Below are 25,726 nucleotides of genomic sequence, written 5' to 3'. Positions count from 1 at the left end.
AAAAGCAATGTTAATTTTGTTCAAAATGTGTTTGGTTAATTTAATAATATATGTATTTTTGAATCAAGTCATCTTTATTGTCTTCATTGTTAGTTTCCACATGCCTAAAACAACCTCAAGCTAAATCTAAAAGTTGATGGCTAAACAAGAGCGTTTGAGAAATTGTGCAAGGCATACAGTAATAGTGCGAATAGTCGATTAATCGTTTCAGTAATCGATAGATTAATCGATTATCAAATTAGTCGTTTGTTGCAGCCCAACTCGAAACTCCTTTTCCCTCAACAATTTCCTTTTCTGAGCGCCACTTTCAAACTTTTTCTTCTCCGACATTTTCTCGTGGTGCCCACTGACTGTTACGGAGTCCTCATTTTTAAGAAAGATCTCTGGAATCCATCGATCTGATTGATTAGCGGCGCAAATGATCAAAATACTAAGGAGGGAAGATATTTTCGTTTGGATTACTGGTCTGAGGGAAGCTCACGAGTGTGTGTGTGTGTGTGTATACGTGTGTTTGTGTATTTTTGCGTTTGTGTGTATTGTGTTTATTTCCCGGGGGAAAACCCTCACGAGAAACACAGGCTGTTGTTATGCTTGCTGTGACGTCAAGTTACTCCGTTCTCCGCTTGTAATTATGCCGTTACAAGCTACAAAGTTGTATTTATCATCTGAATTTGACGAAACAAGTTTAATATTCTGAAAGCCAAGACTTTGTTTATTTGAAACCAGATGAAAACAAAATGTAACGGACCCTGCCGTGTTATCTATGATTACTATACGCCAGGGGTGCCCAACCAGTCGATCGACCGGTCGATCGCGGGGAGATTCCCAGTCGATCGCGAGATGTGTCTAAAAATAGAACAACAATATTCAGTTTTATCGTTAATGTCCTATAACAAAATCTTCCTGTGCCAGAATAATGCACTTGAACGCATCAAAGCTTTGTGATTGGCCGGCCTGATCCCATGTGTCGGGGCGTGGCTTGTGGGCAGTGGGCACCAGGGTGGGCACTAGTTCGCTGACGTTGTCCGTGTCAACAGGAGTGACAGTCCGCACACACACAAGACCGCAATTATGGCAGAAGCAAAAAAGCCCCAAATATATCATTTTCACTCTGAGTGGGAGGATGATTATTTTTGTATCTATTCCAATTCAAAGTCCATCTGTCTCATCTGCAATGCGAGCGTGGCTTTATCGAAGAAGGGTAATTTAGGAGCGGCATTTCAAAACAGTGCACAAACGCTACGAGACGGAATTCCCTCCTAATTCTGCCCTATGCTCCCAAAAGGGGAGGGGCCTGAAAGGACAGCTAAATGCACAGCAGTCCATTTTCACCAGGCCCAACAACAAGAGCAAGGCTGCTACCATAGCATCTTATCGTGTCAGTCACGTTCTTGAGAAACACATGAAGTCTTTCGAAGACGGCGAAGTTGTGAAAGAAGCATTCCTGGAGGCTGCCGACGCGCTTTTTGGGGGACAGTAAAAATAACAGTAGCATTTCAACAGGTTTTTGATATAATAAAAACTCAAGTTAGATACCGTTATTAATCAGCTCTAAGTTTTAGTTTGTTTGAACTTATTCATTATAATTATTGTACAACATGGTATAAGAATGCAAACTTAAATTGATTATAGTCTATTATCAATTCAGGTTAAGAAACTAGTGTTGCTTGCATCCTATTTTTAAAAGGCATTTATTTTTATACTCTACTAAAATGCAACAAAAAAAGGGTTTGATTCTATTAATTTTGTCTTTTTTATTGCACTTTGGCAGCAGATTCCTGAGTAGCTTCAGATCTGAGTTGTCTTATTAGTAAGCCTAATTTATACGTTTGTAGCAACACTATTTTTATATAATGGCAAAGAAAGGGTTCAGTCTTTTCTTTTTTTCCTGTGTCATATGTGGCAGCACTGTTCAATGTTTCTTCAAAACATTACCCACTGTAGTATGTGACGTGTGAATAAACTCCAACTCTGTTTCAACAACACTGTTGTGTAACTTCAGTTAAATACTTGTATGTGTGTAGATTAGAAAGAGGTAAGATAAAGGATCTGCAGTATTTTATGAAGTATTAATCGTACGAAGGTCAGTTTTATACAAGTAGAAGTGTGTATTTACCTGGTAGTAGGCTGTCAGTAATGGCTACGCCTCTCTATTTGGACTGGTAGATCTCGGCAGACTGGCAACTTTAAAAGTAGCTCTCGGTTAAAAAAAGGTTGGGCACCCCTGCTATACGCCTTACATTCATAATTTCAGCGGAGGGAGGGGAACAGCAGAACAGCAGAGTGGCGAGGGAGAGCTGTCTTCTTCCCTTTACAAGCTTCAAACATGTATTTATCGTGTGATTTTGAAAATAAAAGTTTCATATTCTGAAAGCCAAGACTTTGTTTATTTAAAAATGTTTTAAAACATCCGATTGGTTCATGATAGGCCCCCAATCTCCGTAGGCCCCTGGGCTTCAGCCCAGGTCAGCCCGTGCATTAAGGCGGCCCTGTCCACCGGCCTCACACTGGTGTTCGGGGGAGATAGTGTTGGTTAAGCGCTCTGCCAGATAGAGTGGCTGCCATGTGCCTGAAGGGAAAGCTGTAAAGATATGCATCAAGTGCTGGCTAAAGCAATAAGGCCCATTGGAATGTGAAACAATGGCTCCTTCCAGGTGGCGGAGCGCTGTGAGAGGAGTGGGGGGGGAATTGGATGAGACAGAAAGCTTGTCTGGCTGCCTGGCTGTTAGCATTGGACTTGGCAGCTCTCTGCCAGGGAAACGCTGACAGGCAGGCGTGCCTGTCACAGCCTATAAGAGCCTCTATGTGCAGCCCTGGGCCTGAAGGGCAGCTCTGCGCTCAGACCGGGGCCACAGACCCTGTGAAGCAGGGCCAGGTGTCACACTCAAAGTTCTTGATAAGAAATCCTTAAAAAAACATCATTGCAATATATTATCAAAATACAATCTCCTAAACTTTGACAATCACATTCTGTTCTCGCAAATTAAATTGGTATTCAAGATTCTGAACAATGCTACAACACCACCTTTGAGGCTTTATCCACCTTCACTCCAAACAAATGGGTAGAACCTCAAGATCTGTCCTAAACCCAGATGTAACCGTCCCACATTTGCGCTACATTTGCACAATCTGCTTTTTTTCTTACAGCCACCTAACATTGGAGTATTCTTCCAGCTGATCTTAAAATGTGCATGGATTTTCAGACTTTTCTCATAGTGCAAAATAATTGATTTTCAGTAACTAGTCTTGTCAACATTAATAATACTGTATATTTGAGATGTTAGTTTAAATGAACTGTACAATTATTATATATTCACAAATGTATCAGTATCTGTACTTTATCTGTTTTCATTGTTAGTGTGTTAGGTACTAGGACATGTTTTAATGTTTGTTGATTGTTATATCAGTGTACCTGCCCAGGGACAGCAGATGGATTTAATCTGGTATAAATAATATCTCTTGTCTTTTTGAGACGAATGTATTTCTATGCATGGTCCATGTTCAATAAAGACATAAACAAAGGGCCTTTTGTGAAAACGTAGACATATGCTATGCTAATTGGTAGTTATTCTGCACACACAATTTGCTTGATTAGAGGGACTTATGGGACTTAATTATACTAAAGGTGGAGTATTTATGCAAGCAGAGGTATAATTGTTTAGAAATAAATCACTCAAACGACTCAATTACACAGATGTTAGGTAACATTATTGTTATGCATGCCTCGCAAATCAATGATCCACTTCATATATAATATAATGGGTCTTATTATGACACTTGTTATTTTACTGCACAGAATTGCAAAGGCCAGACGGAAATGTCACAAGAAGATATTTAATCAGTTATTTTATATACGTATAAGACACTGAATAGACTTTCTTTGTATGTTTTCCCGATCGGAATAATTGGACAGAAAACATTGCAAGTCAAAAATGTTGACCTGCTGGTATAAAATCAATGGATGATTTACCCTCTTCTCTTTTAAATCAATTGATTTTATTTGAAAATGACAGTAATAGACATCTCACTGAGATTCAGCAGGTCACCCTTGAAAAAGAGATCAATGATCTCAATGGGATTCACCTGCATAAATAAAGGTTTGAAATGAAATGAGATCCCATCAGTGTGTTGTTGTGACTTCCATAGCAGAGGACCAACATGTGTTCAAATGATCTGTAACTCAGTTTTTGGTTCTACAATAGAAGTGATGAATAAGATGTGCTGAACACACTGTGTGTGTGTGTGTGTGTGTGTGTGTGTGTGTGTGTGTGTGTGTGTGTGTGTGTGTGTGTGTGTGTGTGTGTGTGTGTGTGTGTGTGTGTGTGTGTGTGTGTCTGTGTGTGTGTCTGTGTGTGTATCTGTGTGTGTGTGTATCTGTGTGTGTATCTGTGTGTGTGTGTGTGTGTGTGTGATTAGTTGATAGACAGTTTGATGATATTTCATGTTCCTTAAATTAAGCAAAAATGGTCAAGATTCTCACTAGTGCAAATTGTTGTTTCTGTGTGTTTCATATTTAGGCTGTTGATCAAAAAGAAAAAACATCACATTTGAGGATAACACTTTTAGAACGTTATTCGTGACCTCAAACATTGACCCCTAACCCTCAGCCCTTGGTTGTTAGCTGCAGCCTTGTGTATTTGTTAGCGGGCACATATTTTGCTAATTTCCCCATTCCAACTTGTAATTTGGTTTACTACTAGAACATTAATATATTAATAAAAACAACACATTTCAGGACACTATTCTTGACGTCAAATATTGACTGATGAGTTTATAAAGAAAATAATTTGTTATTTAAAAAAAAAAGTATTCTTTGGTTGCTAGTTATTTGTTAAAGGGGCCTTATAATGCTTATGTCCTGATTCAAACTTCTACTAGATAACTAGTATCATGATGAAAAAAACATGGATATTTGTGATATCGCCTTACCCAGGCACATTCACAGATAGACCCTAAAGCTTGAGCACCTGCCCTGTTGCCCTCCTATTAAAACAAGTGCACTTTTTGTCAAATATCATTTATAATGTTTGGTTTTGTAACCCAGTTCACCAAGGGTTAACGACACAAAAGTCCCAAGCCAATCATCACACAGAATTTTCTACACAGAAGTGCTTTAGCCAATCAGAATGCAGATTGCAGTTTTAAGTGTGTGTGTGTGTGTGTGTGTGTGTGTGTGTGTGTGTGTGTGTGTGTGTGTGTGTGTGTGTGTGTGGGGTGTGTGTGTGTGTGTGTGTGTGTGTGTGTGTTGTGTGTGTGTGTGTGTGTGTGTGTGTGTGTGTGTGTGGTGTGTGTGTGTGTGTGTGTGTGTGTGGTGTGTGTGTGTGGTGTGTGTGTGTGTGTGTGTGTGTGTGTGTGTGTGTGTGGTGTGTTGTGTGTGTGTGTGTGTGTGTGTGTGTGTGTGTGTGTGTGTGTGTGTGTGCTGTGTGTGTGTGTGTGTGTGTGTGTGTGTGTGTGTGTGTGTGTGTGTGTGTTGTGTGTGTGTGTGTGTGTGTGTGTGTGTGTGTGTGTGTGTGTGTGTGTGTGTGTGTGGTGTGTGTGTGTGTGTGTGTGTGTGTGTGTGTGTGTGTGTGTGTGTGTGTGTGTGTGTGGTGTGTGTGTGTGTGTGTGTGTGTGTGTGGTGTGTGTGTGTGTGTGTGTGTGTGTGGTGTGTGTGTGTGTGTGTGTGGTGTGTGTGTGTGGGTGTGTGTGTGTGTGTGTGTGTGTGTGTGTGTGTGTGTGGTGTGTGTGTGTGTGTGTGTGTGTGTGTGTGTGTGTGTGTGTGTGTGTGTGTGTGTGTGTGTGTAGAGATTACCTTAGCGTGACCTTTGCAGTTGATTCTGGATGTTTTCATACCCGGCCCTGTTGTTGTGACTAGCAGAGAGTAAGCCCCAGCTCTGAAGCTTGTTTTTCCCGTGGCAGTATCTGAAGACTTTTTGTGTTTGTAATGTACTCCATGACATTTAAAATAAAATGTGTTCTGCTTTTCCAGCAGTTTTACATATTGTGTGTTTTTTCTGTTGAAGGTACAAAGTTAAAGATATGCCAGCGTTTAAAACTAAATCCAACTGAATCCCACAATAAACAAAATATGAAGATGTTACTATGTTCACTTTTTATTTTTTTATGTATCGCGTTGCAGAGAAATATACTGAAATAATCATGCTAGCTAGCTAGCAACCACCTGTCCTGCTTTACAATACCATTTCAGAATAAGAATCAGAATTCCTTTACTCATCCTAGAAAGGGGAAATTGATGTTGCTACAGCAAAGTATAGAAAATATAACACTATTATATAAAGGCATGCACATTAACATAAGTTCACAGTCAGGTAGATAAGTAAGTAGCAGCAGTATTTATTGAATAAGAATAAGTGTAACATTGTAGAATGAAGTGTGGTGTAAAATGGAAGTACAATTATTATTGCACACAGCTAGTAATGTTGCAGATGGACTTACTAAGCGTGGTTGTAGAGCCATTGTATCTAGAGAGGCGAGCCACTGTAGTGTCCTGTCTAAAAAATGCAGCTGCCCCAAGGTCTGCTTACTCACAGGATCCGAGTAAATGTTCATAGTTTTCATATTGGATTAAATCCAAACTGGGGGTAATGATAAAAACTGATGCCTTTTTTCTTTTCGGCCTTGCGATAGCAGGACATTCTTTGCCTGCTGGTGGCTTCAGTGCTGAGTCTAACCTCTGTAACCTCAGCAACAGAAAGTCTAATGGTCCAGCATCAGACCCCCCATATCAAGCCTTATGCATCAAAAGCATAAAGCTTCAGGTTAGTTCAACAGTAAATACAAAGATAGCGAACTCTAAGCTGATGCCCCACATGAACATATTCAAATAGCAGTGTTATTTCACTTGTTTTAGCATTTTGTGAGTGTATTTTTGCCCCTTGTTTTGGTACTTGGTAGTTTTTCTTTCTTAATTAACTGATAACTATATTTCAGTCAGACAACTCACGTGTTTCTTTAACATGTTTATTAGAAGCAGCATATAGTTGAGTTTGGCGACTAGGCTCGGGCATCATCACTCCATAGATATACATAGCACGATGAGTGATGATCAAATAACTAACCCCCCCCCTCCGAGCCTACAGGTGGAAGCTGGGGTGGTGGTGGGGCAGGCAAGCAGCAGTGACGTGGAGGTAGCTGCAGCAATAGCAGCAGCAAGCAATGCATGGAGAGAGATCTGCAGGTTAAATAGAGCGGCATATTAAGGAGACTCTGTTTGGTTGGTTGTAGAGTGGCAAGGGGGCGTTATGTATGAATGCAGCATGAGTGCTCGAGTTGACTGCCTGAACTAGCTCGCACGCTTCGCCCCATATATGTATATACCCAGTAGTGATGGTGAATTGCTGCCCCCTGTTACTTTAAGACATTGCCAACAGCATTTAGAATGCAATAAAAGAAGGCAAATATTAAAACATTTAACAGCCATTGTAATTCAACTTTAAAACAACAGGACTGCAAATGTAGTTTACTAAGGGCTCTTTAGCAACATTCTATGTCTAATGTAATGCTCTAAAGCCTTCTCTACGTGTTTGCTGACTTTTATTGCCCTAGTATTGATCTTTCTTGGCACGTAATGGAAATCAAAGTCACTAAGAAATGAGAAGTCATCTGATTCCCAGCAATAAATGTGTCTTTATAAGTCTCCGAATGCCTTGATTTCGATGCTCCAGAGGGGTATCGATTCAAATGTGGGTTTTGACCCGGTAAAGGAAAACAGAGCGCCCTGTTCTTCTGGCCTCCAGCCATACTCACATATCTCAGACACTTCTCTAACAAGGTGTCTGCCTAAATGTTATCCAACCAGGGAAATTACACTATCAATTGAAAGTGACTATATAGAGTTAGAGGAGAAAGCAGATTGGAATATGAAAAGAGACTGAGAGAAAGATGAATTGAGATGATCCTTTTGAGATGATACACTTTTAACAGACATGGATTGTATTTAGGGCTGGATGGCTTTTTCAGGGGAATGAGGAAAGTGCCATTCCAGTATAATACAGACATTCATTCTGCTTTATATGGCTGAAATCTGAAAGCCTTTTCTTCTCTTTTCTCTTTTGTTCTTCCTTACAGATGTGCGGTGGACTGCCGATGATTTATCCTCCTCCTCCAGTAGAAATTCAATGGCTGACAAAGACGGCACTTCTCACTGCTCGTGTTATCACTGAGCTCGGAAAGACAGATCTGGTCCACACCTAAACCATTGTCTCCATTTGCTTCTGTCTCTTTTCCAATCTTCTTACCATCACCATGGCTTGTTTCCTGGCATCTGCCTTTCTTCTGGTTCTCCAGACGTATGCTGCCCCACCTGACTTTGTCCAGGATCGGTATGACATAACGCTGGACTCCGTGGACCTGGATCCTGGACTACCATTCAATATCTCTGGAGATGAACCCTCACACCCACCCCCAGAGACAAGTAAAAGAGCTCCACACAGTATCATTATCGGAGTACGCAAGGGGGGCACAAGAGCACTCTTGGAGATGCTGGACATACACCCTGAGGTCGCTGCTGCCGCCACGGAGGTGCACTTCTTCGACTGGGATGAGAACTATGCCAAGGGCTTTGAGTGGTACCGTGAGTTGATGCCATACTCGTACCCACAACAGATCACCGTGGAGAAGACTCCAGGTTACTTTACGTCGGCCCTCGCACCTGAACGCATCTGCGCCATGAACTCCTCCATAAAGTTGCTTCTGATATTGCGAGACCCGGCCGAGCGCGTCATATCCGACTACACCCAGGTGTACTTCAACCGGCTGGAGAACCACAAGCCGGTGCAAGCCATTGAGAACCTGCTGGTGCGCAACGGAGCTCTCAACATCCGCTACAAGGCCATTCAGAGGAGCCTGTACGACGTCCATATGCGTAACTGGCTGCGCTACTTCCCCCTGGAACAGATACACATCGTGGACGGGGACGCTCTGATCCGTGATCCCTTGCCCGAGCTTCAGAGAGTGGAGCGCTTCCTCAACCTGCCCCCAAGGATAGTATCCTCCAACTTCTACTTCAACCAGACCAAGGGGTTTTACTGTATCCGGAGTGACGGTCGGGAGCGCTGTCTGCACGAGTCTAAGGGACGTCCTCACCCGGCGGTCAACAGCACCGTCCTCCAGCAGCTCCGCTCCTACCTGCAGGAGCACAACCGGACCTTCTTCAGGCTGGTGAGGCGCACCTTCGACTGGCAATAAGGGACCCTGATCAATCGGACCCAAGGGAGCCAGCACTTTGTCCGTGATGAGGACAAAAAGGGGGCATAAAGCACTTTACAGAACTGACATTCAAAACCCCTTTGAATCGCCTCTTAATAACTACTGTTGTGATCTTTGGTTTCGGCAGAGCAGTTCTATATTTACACGATTAGACAAACAACTATGAAAAGCTGTAACTAGAGGCGTGCGATTAAATGGAAGAAACTCAAAGTTTAATAACTCATTCTCTCTGTGCTGGAAGCATTTAAGTGATCACGTTGCAGCAAAAACTAGTTTATGGAACCGATTAACTTTTTTTCCCTTCTTTTTCTTGTTTGATAATCTCGTTCTTAATAATAAATGGTTCTGCTTTCAAATGTACCAGACAAGTGGCATGTTCTTTTTCTCCATTTCATTCTAGCTGTCTAAAGCCAATGTGCTCTTACCTTTTGTTATTCCGGGAGTATACTAAGCCAGGCAGAGGCATTAGAATAAGCCTTTGATTTGCTGTTGTGGCAGGTAGACATTAATGCAAGGAAATAGGTACCCTGGAGCAGCGCTTTAGTAGTACAAGAATCACTAATGGCTTTGGACATTGAAGGTAGCCTGCGCCTGCAGCTAAATAAGTCAAACCTCTACAGTCAGCAAGCTCCAATGAGGGGAATGCATTTTGCCGCTGCTCTGCAAAAACGTTTTCGCAGGTGTTAAATGTAGTCATTAAATCATATGCTTGTAAAACATTTACAGGTTTCCGTGTAAATGGTGTTCACACATATGATCTCTTTACTGATTTGGATGCAGTTTTCCCAGAAACGGCCTGTCATCCCGTACACAACAGATAGATATGGGTCATGTTTCTTTCATTGATTGGGCTTTAAACAGCAGCCAAAGCTACAGCTCCACTGGGATCTGATATTCATGTGATCCTCCGCTCTGTCTGCTGGAATAAGCACTATAACTCTCCTGAGGCGAGTAGTCGCTGACGCTACATTGGATCTGTATCAGGAACAGATACTGAGGGGGGGCATATAGCTGTGGGCTACATAGGAATACTTTGAATATTTATATGAATAGTGTAGTGACCTGGGGTGTTAAATTATAATTAGGAATGCGTGATTTTCCTGTATGTACACAAGTTCTGATTAATGACCAGGCTTGGGGAGAAACAGATTACATGTAACGGGATTACGTCATCAGGATACGAAAAAAAGGTTACTGTATTCCCTTACAGTTACATTAAGAAAAGCGTAATCAGATTAATGTTTCATTTTTAAAAGAAAATGGGGATTAGAATAAAAATGTATATATTATAGGAAGACGTACTGCATTATTATTCCTTTTGGTTTTAATTTAGGCTACATTTAATCTTCTTAATTGTATAACTTATTTTATGTTTAATTAATGTATTAAAGTAAATCGGCACTTGTTAACTATTTTAGGCTTATCCTACAAGAGGACACATTTCTGATCCTAAATATCTTCTTTTCTAAGGTCACATTGTTATTTTGTCCTAAATAATACACATACATTAAAAACATATCGATCTGTCTTTTCTCTTTTATTTATTTGCATTGCATTTGATATTGAGGTTATCCAAAAGTAACAGAACATAATCAGGTCAACTTACTTTTATATTGTGATCTTTAGATTAGGTAACAGATTACATTATTAAAGTAACCCTGGTGATGAGAATCCCTTATAACTCATCTCTCAGGGACTTTTCTCCCTTCTGCTCACCAGGGGGCACTTGGTCTCAGGAGTAGCTCATGGGGGAACAGTGTGAGGATGTGTGGGCCAGACAGGCTCTTTCTAGCCTCTCCTCTGTGGTGCAGTCAGGGTGAGGGCCTGTGACAGTTACCTCCTGACCCTGCCTGACGCCTGTCTGCTCCGGTATGTATCAGCGAGCCGCTCATCCGGAAGAGAGCGACTCGGCACAGGCAGCCTTGCTCCACCGCTACAACCCACACACACACACACACACACACACACACACACACACTTTACCGATTGCTCCCAAGGTGTTACATTGGCGCAGCACAGTGTTTCCATTAAGCAGGTGGGCAGGAAGGACAGAAGGGCATGTTTTGCTTACATGAGCAAATCCCCATTTAGAGCCTTTATTTATCTGAGGCAAAGTTGACGGAGTATGCTTGCTGTTCTCAGATGCACTGCAGCTCACAGTCATGTTGGAATCTTAGAAATTGAACTGAGCAATGGGTTGTTTAAGGCTAAAGATATTTTTTATCAGCACAATGCCTGGAGCATATAACATTGCAAACAATGCAATGATATGACTCATAAAGTTCTACAGGCCTTTTTATTCAAGGGATTTGTTGATACAACGCTAAAAATGAAGCAGCCACAGTGTATGTTTGCTTGTGTTATTCTAAATGTGGTAACACAATGGCTTCTGGAGCTAGTTTTCAACAAAAGTGTACAAACACATGTTGCTTATGTGAGGCTGTGGCAATATAAGCAAGATGACTTACTAATGCTGGACCAGGTTCACCATTTTGGTTTGGTTTATTCATGTACTAAATACTGTACATTTGAGGCTGATAGGATGTTTTTCACAAATATATACAAAGTTTTTGGACACATTGCATTCTATCCATCTAAAGATGGCCCTATATGGAAGGTGAGGGGATAACCACAACTGTTACATGTCAGGGGATATACATTTCAGAACCACATTTCATGGAAAGCAGCCAACAGTTTAGTTGAAAATAGCCTTTTATGTGACAAATGTCAACCTGAATTCAACCAAAAGTAGTAGGGTTCAACCTCTGGGGACTACATATGTCAAATGTATAAAATGTCACAACTATACATCAAAAACAAATGGTGAACCAACCAAAAACAAGTAATATTTTATAAACCCAAGCCAGTATTATCTTCGTCATTTTTTTCAAGTACCCTTTTTAGAAGAGTGTTGCGTGTTGGGGATTTTATCCAGCAACCATCTGGTTACCCAGTCTGCCTCTGAAATCCGAGGCAGAGAACAGCTGAAATAAAGCTCTATTAATAAAAACGACAATGTGTTGTGATTTCTTATTGGCCTACAGGGCTTTGACTTATTTTTGTTATTCAGAAAACACACATGTTTCTTTGCTTCTGATGTGCTATGATGCAAGGCAAGTCATTTAAAACACTTGACACTAACACGTTGCTTTAACTAATGGCTACTGTTGAGTGAATCACTTATCACTGCATGTCTTTGATAACTGCCAACCCGGGCGTAATTAAAGGTTTGAGGGGTGGTCTAGAGCAATCTGCTGTATATGTTTTGGCTGCTCTTGTCATCCTAGACGCCTCTAATGATCTGTCTGGGATTGTGATTGATGAAGCACTTAGCATCGAATCATAGCACAAGGAATGCTTGCTACGTGCTAAACTGTTTGCAAAATAACAGCCACTGTTTTTGCGTTATACAAGTCTATTACAGAAGTGTCCTTGATGGGAATTATTGACCTCTGTGTCAACATTGTATGCAGATCCTAATGTGCACAAGGAGTTGACTGACATGGCTCAGCAGCATTGGTGGAAGAAGTATTTAGATCCTTTAAGTAAAAGTACAAACACATTCATGTCAGAATTCACTATTACAAGTCCTGCAGTCAAGATCGTACTTTTACACACATATTATCAGCAAAATGTCAAAGTATAAGTACTCATTCTGCAGAAAAATTGCCTCCATATGTGATGTATGATATATATTGTATTATTAGATTCTTAATATTTTTGCTTCAAGTAGAATTTTCCTGTTGTGGACAGTGTTTTGCTAAGAAAGATATTCATGTTTCTGACTTTATTTTTTTACTTTTTGCATAAATTGGATTATTTGACTTTATGTACCTCAACTACGGTGGCCGACAAGTGCAAACGCAAATACATGGAAATAAAGAAACATGTTCACCAACTTGATAAACATCCATAGCATTGACTCAAAGCACTGCACACTCAAAACGTGGAAAATTCAAAACATTACAAATAAAAGAAACGCTAAAAAAAATTCACCAAAATTGGGTTGGCCAACTTTATATTTCCAGAAAGTCTACAATTGCAACGGCTAATTTCAAAATAAACGTGGATTTGCGTAAAAAAATAGTTTTTCGGGGTTCGGGTATTTTGTTTGATTTTAAACAAACAAAGTCTTGGCTTTCAGAATATGAAACTTTTATTTTCAAAATCACACGATAAATACATTTTTGAAGCTTGTAAAGGGAAGATGACAGGCACCTCTCACTCGCCACTCTGCTGTTCCGCAGCGCAGCCCCCCCTCCCTCCGGCTGAAATTATGAATGTAAGTCGTATAGTAATCATAGATAACACGGCAGGGTCCGTTACAGTTTGTTTTCATCTGATTTCAATTAAACAAAGTCTTGGCTTTCAGAATATTAAACTTGTTTCGGCAAATTCAGATGATAAACTTTGAAGCTTGTAACGGCATAATTACAAGCAGAGAACGGAGTAACTTGACGTCACAGCAGGCATAACAACAGCTGGTGTTTCTCGTGAGGGTTTTCCCCGGGAAACAAACACCATACACACAAACGCAAACAGACACACGTACACACACACACACACTCGCGAGCTTCCCTCAGACCAGTAATCCAAACGAAAATATCTTCCCTCCGTAGTATTTTGATCATTTGCTCCGCTAATAATCAATCAGATCAATGGATTCCAGAGAAGAGGAAACTTTAAAGGCCTTTTTCTCAAAATGAGGACTTGGTGACAGTCATTATATAATGTGACATATTTTGCTTAATATTTGGAGTACAAAAACAATCCTGATATCATTAGAAAGCTAGGAATCTCCTCTTTCCAACAGTGTATACAACTCAAAATGTGTCTTCGGGTCAATGCGACTGATTTCGATGGAGCAGGTCACATATGCAGCGTCTGCTTATGCATTAATACTAAATAAGCTATGCATGTTTTGCCAAGTTGGTAAACAATTCTAAATGCTGCGCATGTGTTGTCATGTAAGAGAAGATGTTTCTTCATTTGTATGTGTTTTTCGCACATTTGTGTTGGTATATTTGCATCATCAGTGTCTTGGGGCGCTGTCGCTCATTTGCACCTGTCTGCCACCGTATAAACAGCTATTTGAATGATTTAATATTTAGAAATACATTATGTTAACATTTTAATATTAATCTGTAAAGTTACACAATTTTCCATTTAAATGTAATGGATTAGAATTGTAAAGTAATAATAAATGGAAATACCCAAGTAAAGTACTTTAAAATAGGGTTAAGGCCCGGACACACCAAGCCGATTTTGGCCATCGATGGGCGTCGACACGCCCTACTCAGATTGGTGTGTCCCGCACGTCATGTATTTTCAGCCGTGCCGACACCTTTGTCGAATCGGTGGGCAGTCAGCCAAAGGCTGGGGGCATAAGAAATCACTCTGATTGGCTGTTCAGCTTAGCGAATTAGTGCACGAGAAGCGAAACGGAAGTGATGGACCCAAACAAACTATTAAGAAGGCAAATCTGAGATTTCATTTAACTCCAGCTCTCGACACAGGTTCGGGAAAGCCCCATGAGCTTCTCGCTGTAGAGTGAAAATGGAACGCACATGCTATTTGTTGTTTGTTTATATCACGCAGTCTGTTCTTCTTCTTTCGGTTATCACGCAGTCTGTCTTCCGGTTGCCTCTTTTGAGTGACGAATACACACTACCGCCGCCTGCTGGTAAGGAGAGTTATTGCCACTCACGCATGCGCAGTTCGTGCGTGCTTCTTGGCCGTCGGCTGAAGTCTTTGCGGTGTGTTCCAGTGCGACACATGGCCAAGACGTAGAGACGTGAGGTGACGCAACAGTCGGGGGTCCGTCTGTGTCAGTTCTTTGGTGTCAGATGTGTGTGTCCGGGCCTTTAGGCACAGTATACGCTATCAACATGATTCAGTGAATCAAGCAATAAGATGCAAGACTTAGCTTATTTGATATGTTTAATTTCTGAACATCTGCAGTAGTTCTACATGTAATTCATTATAAACTGAAGGGTTTACTCATTGTATAGGATTTCAAACATAACCTTATTGCCAACTGAATGAGAGCCTTTGTGTTTATTCCTCTATTAAATACTGTTCCACACAGCTGTGCACACAGGTGCGATCATCTGGATGATGTCTTCGAAAGCTTTTTCCAAAACATCAAGGTGGATCCTTTGCAGGGTAAAAAGAACACGGATTCTATTCCTGCAGCCAAGCAGCAGCGGGGTGTTTTCAGCTCTGTATTTTGGCTCAAATGCAAGGAGCCTTCAGGAAGCAATGCATACAATATATCCAACAATACCATCGACAAATCCAGCACACCGAAGCCTTTTACATCTTGTTTGATCATAAAGAAGGAACACACATCTACATACATCTAATGAGATCTGGGACCCGGAAACCGACATGTTTCCCAAAATACTCGTTGGATTATCACACACACAGAAGGCAGAAAAACATAAGAATCGTTCAGATAATTGTGTTTTTCGCACACATTTTACAGGTTCCTTGTTTTTCCCTGTGCTTTGTGATTACTTATTCATCTGTTTGTTGATTTATTTTGCATTGCCTCGGGTGCAGAGGGCATGTGTTTGATGTGCTCTTATGGCAGTCTTTACAAAAGGGGAAGGAAGGCTGCAGCTGCATTCAGGTCAAAGGGAGGAGAAAGAGCATTTTAAAAGCCTCTGATTAATCCTCTGAGGCTATGAAAAGAAAAGGATATTCAAAAAAAAGTTAGATCAGGGCTACGAATGCAGAGCTTATTGTAAACGTTTCTGTGCAGGCATGTGTGAGGGGGCCAACATGACTTGAGAGTTGACATCATGCTGTTCTGCAGGAGACAGAATGTCAATGGAGAGCACTCTGGAGATCCTTCTGCCCTATCATGTGAAAAGATTTCACATGAGCTTTATTTTTGCTTTCTCACTTACTCTAACCCTGAACATATGCACATATTGCACTTACATACTTCAACTACGCAATATCTAATCTCAATACATGTTTTATGTTTCTTTTCTTTTTTTAAATGTATATAGTACCCTTTGTCTATATATTTCTGTTTTCTGTGGATGGGTCTAGAACTAAAAACACAATCAGCAGCTGGTTGAGAAACTATAACAGTGTGTTATGTTCTCAACTGTAGCAAAAGAATGTTCTTCCTATAGAATTGTTAGAATTGATTCCCTGGGGTCCGTAGTTTCTATGTAATGTTAAGAGAACCTGCACAAACATGATATCCGTGGTCTTGCTAGCCACAGACACCCATCCTCTTTCTAAGTGTCACTTCACACTCAGCCCTCAGCTCCATATGTCTGAGTGCTGACACAGCATATAGACTCCGTGTCTGTTCTTCAGGCTCCCGTCACTTCTGTCCCTCGGCTTCTTTAATCCCTCAAACCTCCCCAGCAGCTCTTGTCTACTCAAATCAAGAGCTTGCGAGGCCGAGCCAGAAGGCATTGCACTCTGTATCCTTTGGGTATACAGAGTCCCTGCTTCTGATCCCTCTGCAGCTAAACAACAACAACAGTCTCAGTGCACATGGCAGAAAGCATCGCATTTCAACCCTCGCTTATAGCAGCCCCGGCCCCCAAGAGCCAAGTGTCAAACAATTGCTATTTCAAGCCTTGGTAGGAAAGGGCTAGAGGGACACGACAGAAGCGGGAAGGTCTCTCTGAACTCCCTTGAAGTCTGTCAGTCTTCTCTGCCTCGCTTCCTCCTCAGCTGGGATCCAGCTAGCGTGGGATGCTTAGCGTCTCTTTCCTTCATTCATCTTGTTCTTGACATCTCCAGCACTTCAGGGGGCCAGGTGACATTTTGACTCCGGTCATTTTTCAATGTCGGCCCCTCATCACTTCCTATTGTTTCAAGTTCTCTCTCCATGAGCCCACTGGAAGGATGGATGGGGTTTACAAAATTACAAATTAAGGATGCTTCACAAGTGGCTCGGGCACCTTCTTATTGTGAACTCGCTTCAGCCCCTGTGTGTTGCTCCATTTGCAGGCGAGTGCAGAGATGTGAAGATAAAGTGTGTTCAAAGGGAGAGCCCAGACTTCAGAGGGAACGATAACATCGGCTCAGTCCCCCCCGAAGTCCTCTGCGAAGTGACCAACCTCCCCCTCGGGGTGCTTGATAATCCGCCAGTCTTGTGGTAGCTAAACCAGGTAAATAAGCCAAACGGAAGCACAGGAAGGAGAGAAAAAAGGGAATAAACAACTTCTAAGCATCACTTCTTGAAAATAAATCCCCAAATTAGATTTATTTTTGGAACACTGGCATCTGTTTCAGGCTTGTTGGTAAATAAAATATGATTCTTGGATATTTAGCACTTGCTAAGCAGTAGTCTGTGTTTACAGCACACATAGCTCATTTTACATTAATCATAAACCTGGAATTGCTCCACTGCTTAATCAGAATGTACAATAAATTGTCGAAAAGAGGGAGTTTCATGTAAAATTATATTTAGTGTCATTTGAATTAGGTAAATCACTACTTACTGAAACCTGCATGAGGCAAGATAGTCACCCCTGTCTTAATTCAAATGTATATGTATTTAATTATCCAGTTTGACTCTGTTTACAGCTACTGTCAACCATCATCACATGTTTTTATTGTATCTATAAATCTGTAATCTATAAACGCCTATTTCCAATTCCCTTTTTGATATGTTTTTTTTTTCTATTGCCTCAAAAGCTCAAATGGCGCATTTCCACTGCAGCGGGGTAGCCCCGTTTAAGCGTGCGTCCTCGCTCAGGCCTCGGGCTGCCTCGCTGGCCGTCCGAGGCCGTGGCGCATTTCCATTACAGTTTAGGACCTGGGGTAGCAACGCAGTGTAGGCGGGCGATCGGCTTTTTGGCGGGCTTTTTAGGCGGAGTGACGCTGGGTAAAACTGCAGTGGCGTCATCTTCAATGCGACACAACTCACAAAACTATCCCTTGCAAAGCTGGCTCTTAAAACCCTTCCCAGACACTGGATGGCTGACAGCAGAACATGTGGTATACAACAAGAAAAAATGTGCAGCGCACGGGTAGTGGTTGAAAACGCATTTGGTAGACTGAAGGGAAGGTGGCGTTGCCTCATGAAAATAAATTACTGTGATGTGAAACTTGTGAAATCCATGGTGCTGACATGCTGTGCTCTGCATAACCTCTGCGAGAGTCATGGAGAGGACTATGATGATGGGTGGAATGCACCAGCAGCAGCAGAGCCTGGGGTAGCAGTGGCTCAAGGTGCAGAGGAGGAGGGCACTGACATCAGAGAGGGTTTGATGCGCTACCTGAATACCTAAATATGCATATTGTATTCATTGTATTGAACATAAATAAATCCTTTTTTTTTTCATATACATGTGTTTGTCAATAGTTTTAAACAAATGTTGTTATCTGAATTGAATATTTAGTAAATATTTGAATTTCAAGCAACAGTAAGTACTGCCCCATAATAAGAACATTTGAGGAAATATCAGATCATGAGAAGAAAATCTTTCTAATAAGTTAAGCGAATATCAAAGCTAACTATAAACATAAATACTAAAGTGTAAAACACTGCAAAACTATATTCATAAATGCAAGTGTTAAATAGTGTGGACAATTGTAAACATGGATGGAGGCTAAAGTATCCACAACATAAAATAATATATTAAAATATAACCTCAATCTTTCTTCTAGACATGTTAAAAGCTTGCTTGAATGGGTTATAGGTTTCTTTTCTTCTCTCGTCTTTGAAATATATAAGGAATGTGTTGTTTGAGTCTAGTAGAACGAGGGTATTACAATTGAGCAATTTCTACATGTATTATGTATTTATCATGTATTCTTAATACTATTACAAAATAAACATGTAATAATGTTTTAGAGGAGGACCTCAAGCTAGCCAACTCAATTTCTTGCTTTAAATCTCTTAAAACTAAGGGGCTTTTTCCTAACTGATGGTGTTTGCTATTGCTTTATAAATTAATGTATGTTTATATCTTCTCTAAATCAAGATTATGTGAATCTGATTTTTTTCTGTTGGGTGCAATTCATTATCAACAAGAGATAAGATAAGTAAAATAAGTACTTTATTGATGGCAGTATAAAAATACAAAAAAAATGTTGTATCAAAAAGGCATGCCATTAAACAATACAAATAAAAAATGTAAAACTGTATTGCAGCCAGCATAAATATACATGGTATTGTAAAAATAAAAATAAAATGAACATTTTAAAGAAAATAAATAAACAAGAAAGTACAAATGTTGCATTTCAAAATTAACTAGATAAAAAATATATAATATGTACAATAACTATTAAGGTTATTTTAAGTATCACGGAGGAGACGGGCCACGTCGGCTGACACGTCGGCTGCCCAGTCCCCCTAGCACCTCGCCAAGAGTGCGCAGGAAGGCTCGGTTGAAGGTCTCTGCTTGAGCGGCCTCCTCCCTTCTCAAGGCCGCATCCAACTCCCATCTCCGCTCAGCAGACACTTTGGCCCAGTCCAAGTGCCGTTCCTGCTGGGCCATGTGCTGTTCATGGTGCCGTTCCTGCTGGGCCCGATCCTCTCCTCCTCGTTTCCTCTTGCCTGGGTGACAATAAGATAATAATTAGCAATAAGGAAAAAACACAGGACAGGTACAGGTCACACAAGGATATAAGAATAACATGTATAAACAGAACAACAGTAAGGTGAACTAAAGAAAGTTCTGGCCCTAGATGTTTACAATGATTGTGAATTACATTATGTCCAGCCTGTTGATAATGAATATAAATATATGTATATGATAGGATGTCCCACACAACTGTACTAGCTGCTTACTAGCTAAGACTTTACTTGTAACAGAGCATTTCCACACAGTGTTATAGCTTATTTTAATTACTGACGATGGATGATCCAAGGTTTAAAAAAACAAAACACAATTCCAGTCGTTTTTCCATTTCTATTTCTTACCTAGAACCACACACTGCAGTGTCGTGATGGCACTCGCCGTTGGTGGTTGAATTGGTGTCGATTCTTCGGCTGGTTTCTGTGGTCGAGCTGGGGTCCGTTCTGGATTCGATGACGATGTTGTGGACGGAACACTGCCATCACCCGTTGTTCGGGAATGTTCCTCCTCACGAGTCCCAATGTAATCATCTAGAACAGCAAAATGACTTGTTAATTCCACAAACTACTGCAGCACAATACTAAATAGCAACAACAACTATAGAAAAGAAAAACTGAACGTAAACAATGGCACATATGGTGTTAGCAAACAATAGCTCTAGCTAAGGCTATCTGCCTAGGCTATCTGCCTTAGCTAGCTATGTAGCTCTTCGGGGCTCCATAAAAGCATGGGTTGTCGAACATTAATGTAAGGATAAAATAGACTTCTTTGTTAGAAGTGAGCGTACCTTGCAGGGACTCCAGTAAAGCCGTTGCAGAGTCCAGGCCTCCCTCCCTCCCAACGTTGGCCGGTCTATGGCCGTACATCTGGTCCAACAAGTCGAACCACTTCCATTGTTTCCTACCCGCACCACTCGTGTTATTGTTGTCCTTTACTTGGCGATATTCACTCTTCATCTTTTTGAGTTTTTCCCTACACTGCAGGAAAGTCCTCGAAAATCCGCTTTCGGACATCTGTGCAGAGACATCCTGGAACACTTTCACATTTTGCGTTGTTCCGTCGAGCTCCCGCTGGATTTGATCATCCCCAATGAGATTAAGGAACGTCGTCACCTCCTCGGTCGACCACGGTGTGCTTTTCTTCGACGTTGCCATTTTTGTAGCTCCTCCGTTTACAAAATGCTGTTTATAAAAATGCTGCAAACTTGCTTCTAGATATATATATATATGTGACGCTAGGGATGATCTCGCGCGCGATCTTGTGACGATTCTCTCTGACCAATCAGCAGTCGAGAGTGTTGACGTCACTAGTTCAGCCCTGGCCTGGCCTGATAGAACCACGATTTTATGGGGCCGTAAAAAGAGGGAAAAAGTACCCGCTAGCCGGTGCTAGGCTATATGGAAAGGCCACCAAAAACTGGCCTGGCCGCTTGAGGACGGTTAAGGACGCTTAAACGGGGCTACCCGCTGCAGTGGAAATGCGCCAAAAGAGTACAACAAAAGATACACCATTTAAAAAAATGAGTCAACACACAAGAGCCATTTGAAGCCCCTCTCAAACCAATATACTGATATAACGTTTGTTCATTTAGCCGTGTTTAGTTATTGTTTTCTCATGTCTTGTTCATTTATTAGCCATCAGGTCTTGTTATATGTTTCATGTTTAGATTATATTCCATGTTTAGATTTAGTTTTTAATGTTGAGTCATGTCTCAATGTTCACGTGTTACAGTATGTTAAACTTTAGTCCAGTCTCGTTATGCACTGTCTTTCATTGCACTTCCTGTTTTAATTTGTACTTCTTTTGTATCTTTCTGTCTTGTCTCAGAGCCCTTGACTTCCTGCAATTGTATGTTTTCCCACCAGTGAGATTGTCGGCCCCATCCATGATTGTTGCCACCTGTGTCCCATTAACTCTTGTATATTTAGTCCAGAGCCCTTTCTCAAAGTCGAGGACGCTTCCTTGGTAGGACATGTCCTTCCGAGTCAGGTCCTTCAGAGGCTAGACAAGAATCCTTCCTAGCATTCGGAGAACGAAGAATGGAACAGGCTAGCAAGTTTGCAGGTGTGCGTCATATGCAAGGCCCCGCCTTAAATTGAAACTCAACTTTCTCCTTCTATTTGCAGCCTTAAAAAAGTCCTAGAGGATAAGCAGCCATAAGGAAATCATAACATCACCATCACCAATCAATAATACAATTTGTATTTATATCATACTTGATGTCTGCAAACCTTTTCTACACATATTGGTGCATATTGTAGCATATACCACAAATATCAACAAAAGAGGCAAAGTTTAAACAAGGTTCATTTTAATTCAATTATTTATTTTGGTGCAAAACGCTCTAAGAGAGCAAAGAACCTTCCGGATCTTTCTCGGGCCTCTGCTGCTCTCCTCTCCTCTGCCTCTCTCTGATAGAGGATGTCCTCCCTTAAGACACTAAGGAAGGGATCCTCTCTCTCCCTCTTTTTCATTCCTCCGACTCTTCCTCTCTGTCTCTCCGTGTCCTCCTTGTCTTTTTCCTCCTCCTCATCCTCTCGCCCTCTCTGACCTTCCTGGGCAGTGCTTGGCCCTGGATTGTCCTCTTGGATGGAGGCAATCAAGCAGGGGGGCGAGACCGCCGCAGACTGCCCTAATGCCTCATCCATTAGGACAAACCAGGGCCAAGTCTCTGCCGTCGGCTTCCCGTCCTCAGTGCCCTTTCCTGAGGGCGGGACACTTGCATTCCTGAACAGTGAAGACCAAATGCATACATTACATATACACGCATTAATATATGAAAACATATTACATATTATCATGTCTATATAACCTCTCCCACCTTGTACTTGGTTTTAAGATTGTCCCATTTTTGTTTGGCTTTGCTGTGGGTTACCCTGCACTCAACCCCCATTGTTGCCAAAATTGTCCTATGTAAATGATAAGAAGGAGAAAGCAGCGATTAAATTACATCTTGAACTAGGGCTGTGCAATTAATCGTATTTTAATCGCGATTACGATTATGGCTTGCGACGATTAGGAAAACAGCATAATTGACAAAATACGATTATTTTGCTGGGTGCGCTTTCGCCCCTCCCTAAAAGCCCACTCGGCCACGTGGGAGTGACATGTGTTGTGAGTGTTCAGCGCAAGCGAAGATGTCAGAACAAGAGCAGCAACTAGTTAAAAAGAAGGGTCGCGGGGAGATTCCCAGTCGATCGCGAGATGTGTCTAAAAATAGAACAACAATATTCTGTTTTATCGTTAATGTCCTGTAACATAATGTTCCCGTGCCAGAATAATGCACTTGAACGCATCAAAGCTTTGTGATTGGCCGGCCTCACCCCATGTGTCCGGGCGTGGCTGGTGAGCAGTGCACTAGTTCGCTGACTTTGTCCGTGTCAACAGCATGGATGGTCAACAGGAGTGACAGTCCGCACACACACAAGACCGCAATTATGGCAGAAGCAAAAAAGCCCAAAATATATAATTTTCACTCCGAGTGGGAGGATCATTATTTTTTTATCTATTCCAATTCAAAGTCCATCTGTCTGATCTGCAATGCGAGTGTGGCTTTATCGAAGAAGGGTAATTTAGGAGCGGCATTTCAAAACAGTGCACAAACGCTACGAGACGGAATTCCCTCCTAATTCTGTCCTACGCTCCAAAAGGGGAGGGGCCTGAGAGCACAGCTAAATGCAAGGCAAGGCAAGGCAAGGCAAGTTTATTTATATAGCACTTTCCAACACAAGGCAATTCAAAGTGCTTTACAAAAAATGAAAGAGATTAAGAAAATGGCATTTAAAATCACTCATTAAAAAGAAAAGCTAATAAAATAAACATTAAAAGAAAAAATACATGGATAAAAGTTACAGTGCAATTAAACATTAAAAGAAAAAGTACATGGATAAAAGTTACAGTGCAGTCTAAGATATGAATAGTTCAATTAAAAGCAGCGACAAAAAGAAAAGTCTTCAGCCTGGATTTAAAAGTAGTAAGAGTTGCAGCGGACCTGCAGGTTTCTGGGAGTTTGTTCCAGATATTTGGAGCATAATAACTGAACGCTGCTTTACCATGTTTAGTTCTGACTCTGGGGACAGAAAGCTGACCAGTCCCTGAAGACCTGAGAGATCTGGATGGTTCATAATTTAGCAGGAGGTCAGAAATGTATTTTGGGCCTAAACCATTCAGTGCTTTATAAACCAGCAGCAGTATTTTGAAATCTATTCTTTGACACACAGGAAGCCAGTGTAAAGACTTCAGAACTGGAGTGATGTGATCCACTTTCTTAGTGTTAGTGAGGACTCGAGCAGCAGCGTTCTGAATTAGCTGCAGCTTCCTAATAGATTTTTTAGTGAGACCTGTGAAGACACCATTGCAGTAGTCGAGTCTACTGAAGATAAAAGCATGGACAAGTTTTTCCAAATCCTGCTGTGACATTAGTCTTTTAATCCTAGATATATTCTTTAGGTGATAGTAGGCTGATTTAGTAACAGTTTTAATGTGACTGTTGAAACTCAGGTCAGAGTCCATGACTACACCTAGATTTCTGGCTTTATCTGTTGTTTTGAACATTGCACACTGAAGCTCAGCGCTAACTTTTATACGTTCTGCCTTGGCTCCAAAAACCATTACCTCAGTTTTATCTTTGTTTAGTTGGAGAAAGTTCTGACACATCCAGTCATTGATTTGTTCAATGCACTTACTCAGTGTTTGAATTGGAGCATAGTCTCCTGGTGAAATTGTTACGTAAATTTGTGTGTCATCTGCATAGCTATGGTAACTTATTTTGTTGTTCTTCATTATCTGAGCCAGTGGTAGCATGTAGATGTTAAAGAGAAGAGGCCCCAAGATGGAGCCTTGAGGAACCCCACATGTCATATTTGTCAACTCAGATGTGTATTTACCTATAGAAACAAAGCTGTTTCTGTCCTTTAAGTAGGATTCAAACCAATTCAGAACTGTTTCTGAAAGTCCCACCCAGTTCTCCAGTCGGTCTAGTAATATGCTGTGGTCAACAGTGTCAAACGCAGCACTGAGATCTAATAATACTAACACTGAAGTTCTGCCACTGTCTGTGTTTAAGTGGATGTCATTAAAGACCTTTACAAGAGCAGTCTCAGTGCTGTGGTTTGGACGAAAGCCTGACTGGAACACATCGAAACAGTTATTTAAATGCAAGAAATTACTCAACTGTTGAAAAACAACTTTTTCAATGATTTTACCTAGAAATGGGAGGTTTGATATGGGCCTGTAATTGTTCATTACTGAAGCATCTAGATTATTATTTTTTAAGAGCGGTTTAATGACTGCAGTTTTCAGGGCCTGTGGAAAAATACCTGAGTGAAGAGATTTGTTTACTATATGAAGTAGATCTGAGGCCATGCAAGGCAAAACATCTTTGAAAAATCCTGTTGGAATAATATCAAGGCAGCAAGAGGAGGATTTCAGAAGTTGAATAATGTCCTCTAGGTTTTTATCATTAATCTGATGGAATTGTGTCATGATGTCTGAATTGATGTTAAGTGGAGATAGGGACAACACATTTGCTGTTCCTGATGCAGAGGCACTGACTGCTTGTCTGATTTTCTGAATTTTGTCAGTGAAAAAGGAGGCAAAATCATTGCACGCCCTGGTGGATAGAAATTCAGAGGCTACTGACACTGGGGGGTTAGTTAGTCTGTCGACGGTAGCAAACAAGGCACGTGTGTTGTTTTTGTTTTTGGTAATGATGTCAGAGAAGAACGATTGTCGTGCGTTTTTCAATTCCAAATTATAAAGGCCAAGTCTCTCTTTATAGATTTCAAAGTGAACCTGGAGATTTGTTTTTCGCCACCTGCGTTCAGCTTTTCGACATTCTCTTTTTTCTGTTTTCACGGTCATGGCATTTCTCCATGGAGATATTTTCTTGCCAGACACTTCCTTTACCTTAGTTGGAGCAATGGCATCTATAACATTTTTAATTTTTGAATTAAAAT

General features: G+C 41.2%; 1 protein-coding gene across 1 annotated transcript in view; it reads left to right on the top strand.

The window, feature by feature from the left end:
* hs3st1l1 (heparan sulfate (glucosamine) 3-O-sulfotransferase 1-like1) overlaps positions 1-9,563 on the top strand; it is a 41,567-nt gene extending 32,004 nt beyond the window's left edge. The window contains exon 2 of the mRNA XM_034223901.1: positions 8,068-9,563. Within this exon, the coding sequence (XP_034079792.1) occupies positions 8,245-9,186 (942 nt within the window). The 5' untranslated portion in view covers positions 8,068-8,244 and the 3' untranslated portion in view covers positions 9,187-9,563. The remainder of the gene's footprint in view (positions 1-8,067) is intronic.
* Positions 9,564-25,726: the final 16,163 nt, after the last annotated feature.

This window comes from Gymnodraco acuticeps, unplaced genomic scaffold, assembly GCF_902827175.1.
Source record: "Gymnodraco acuticeps unplaced genomic scaffold, fGymAcu1.1, whole genome shotgun sequence".
NCBI lineage: Eukaryota > Metazoa > Chordata > Actinopteri > Perciformes > Bathydraconidae > Gymnodraco > Gymnodraco acuticeps.
The sequence above is the reverse complement of the archived record's forward strand: the minus strand, read 5'-3'. Positions and strand labels throughout refer to the sequence as shown.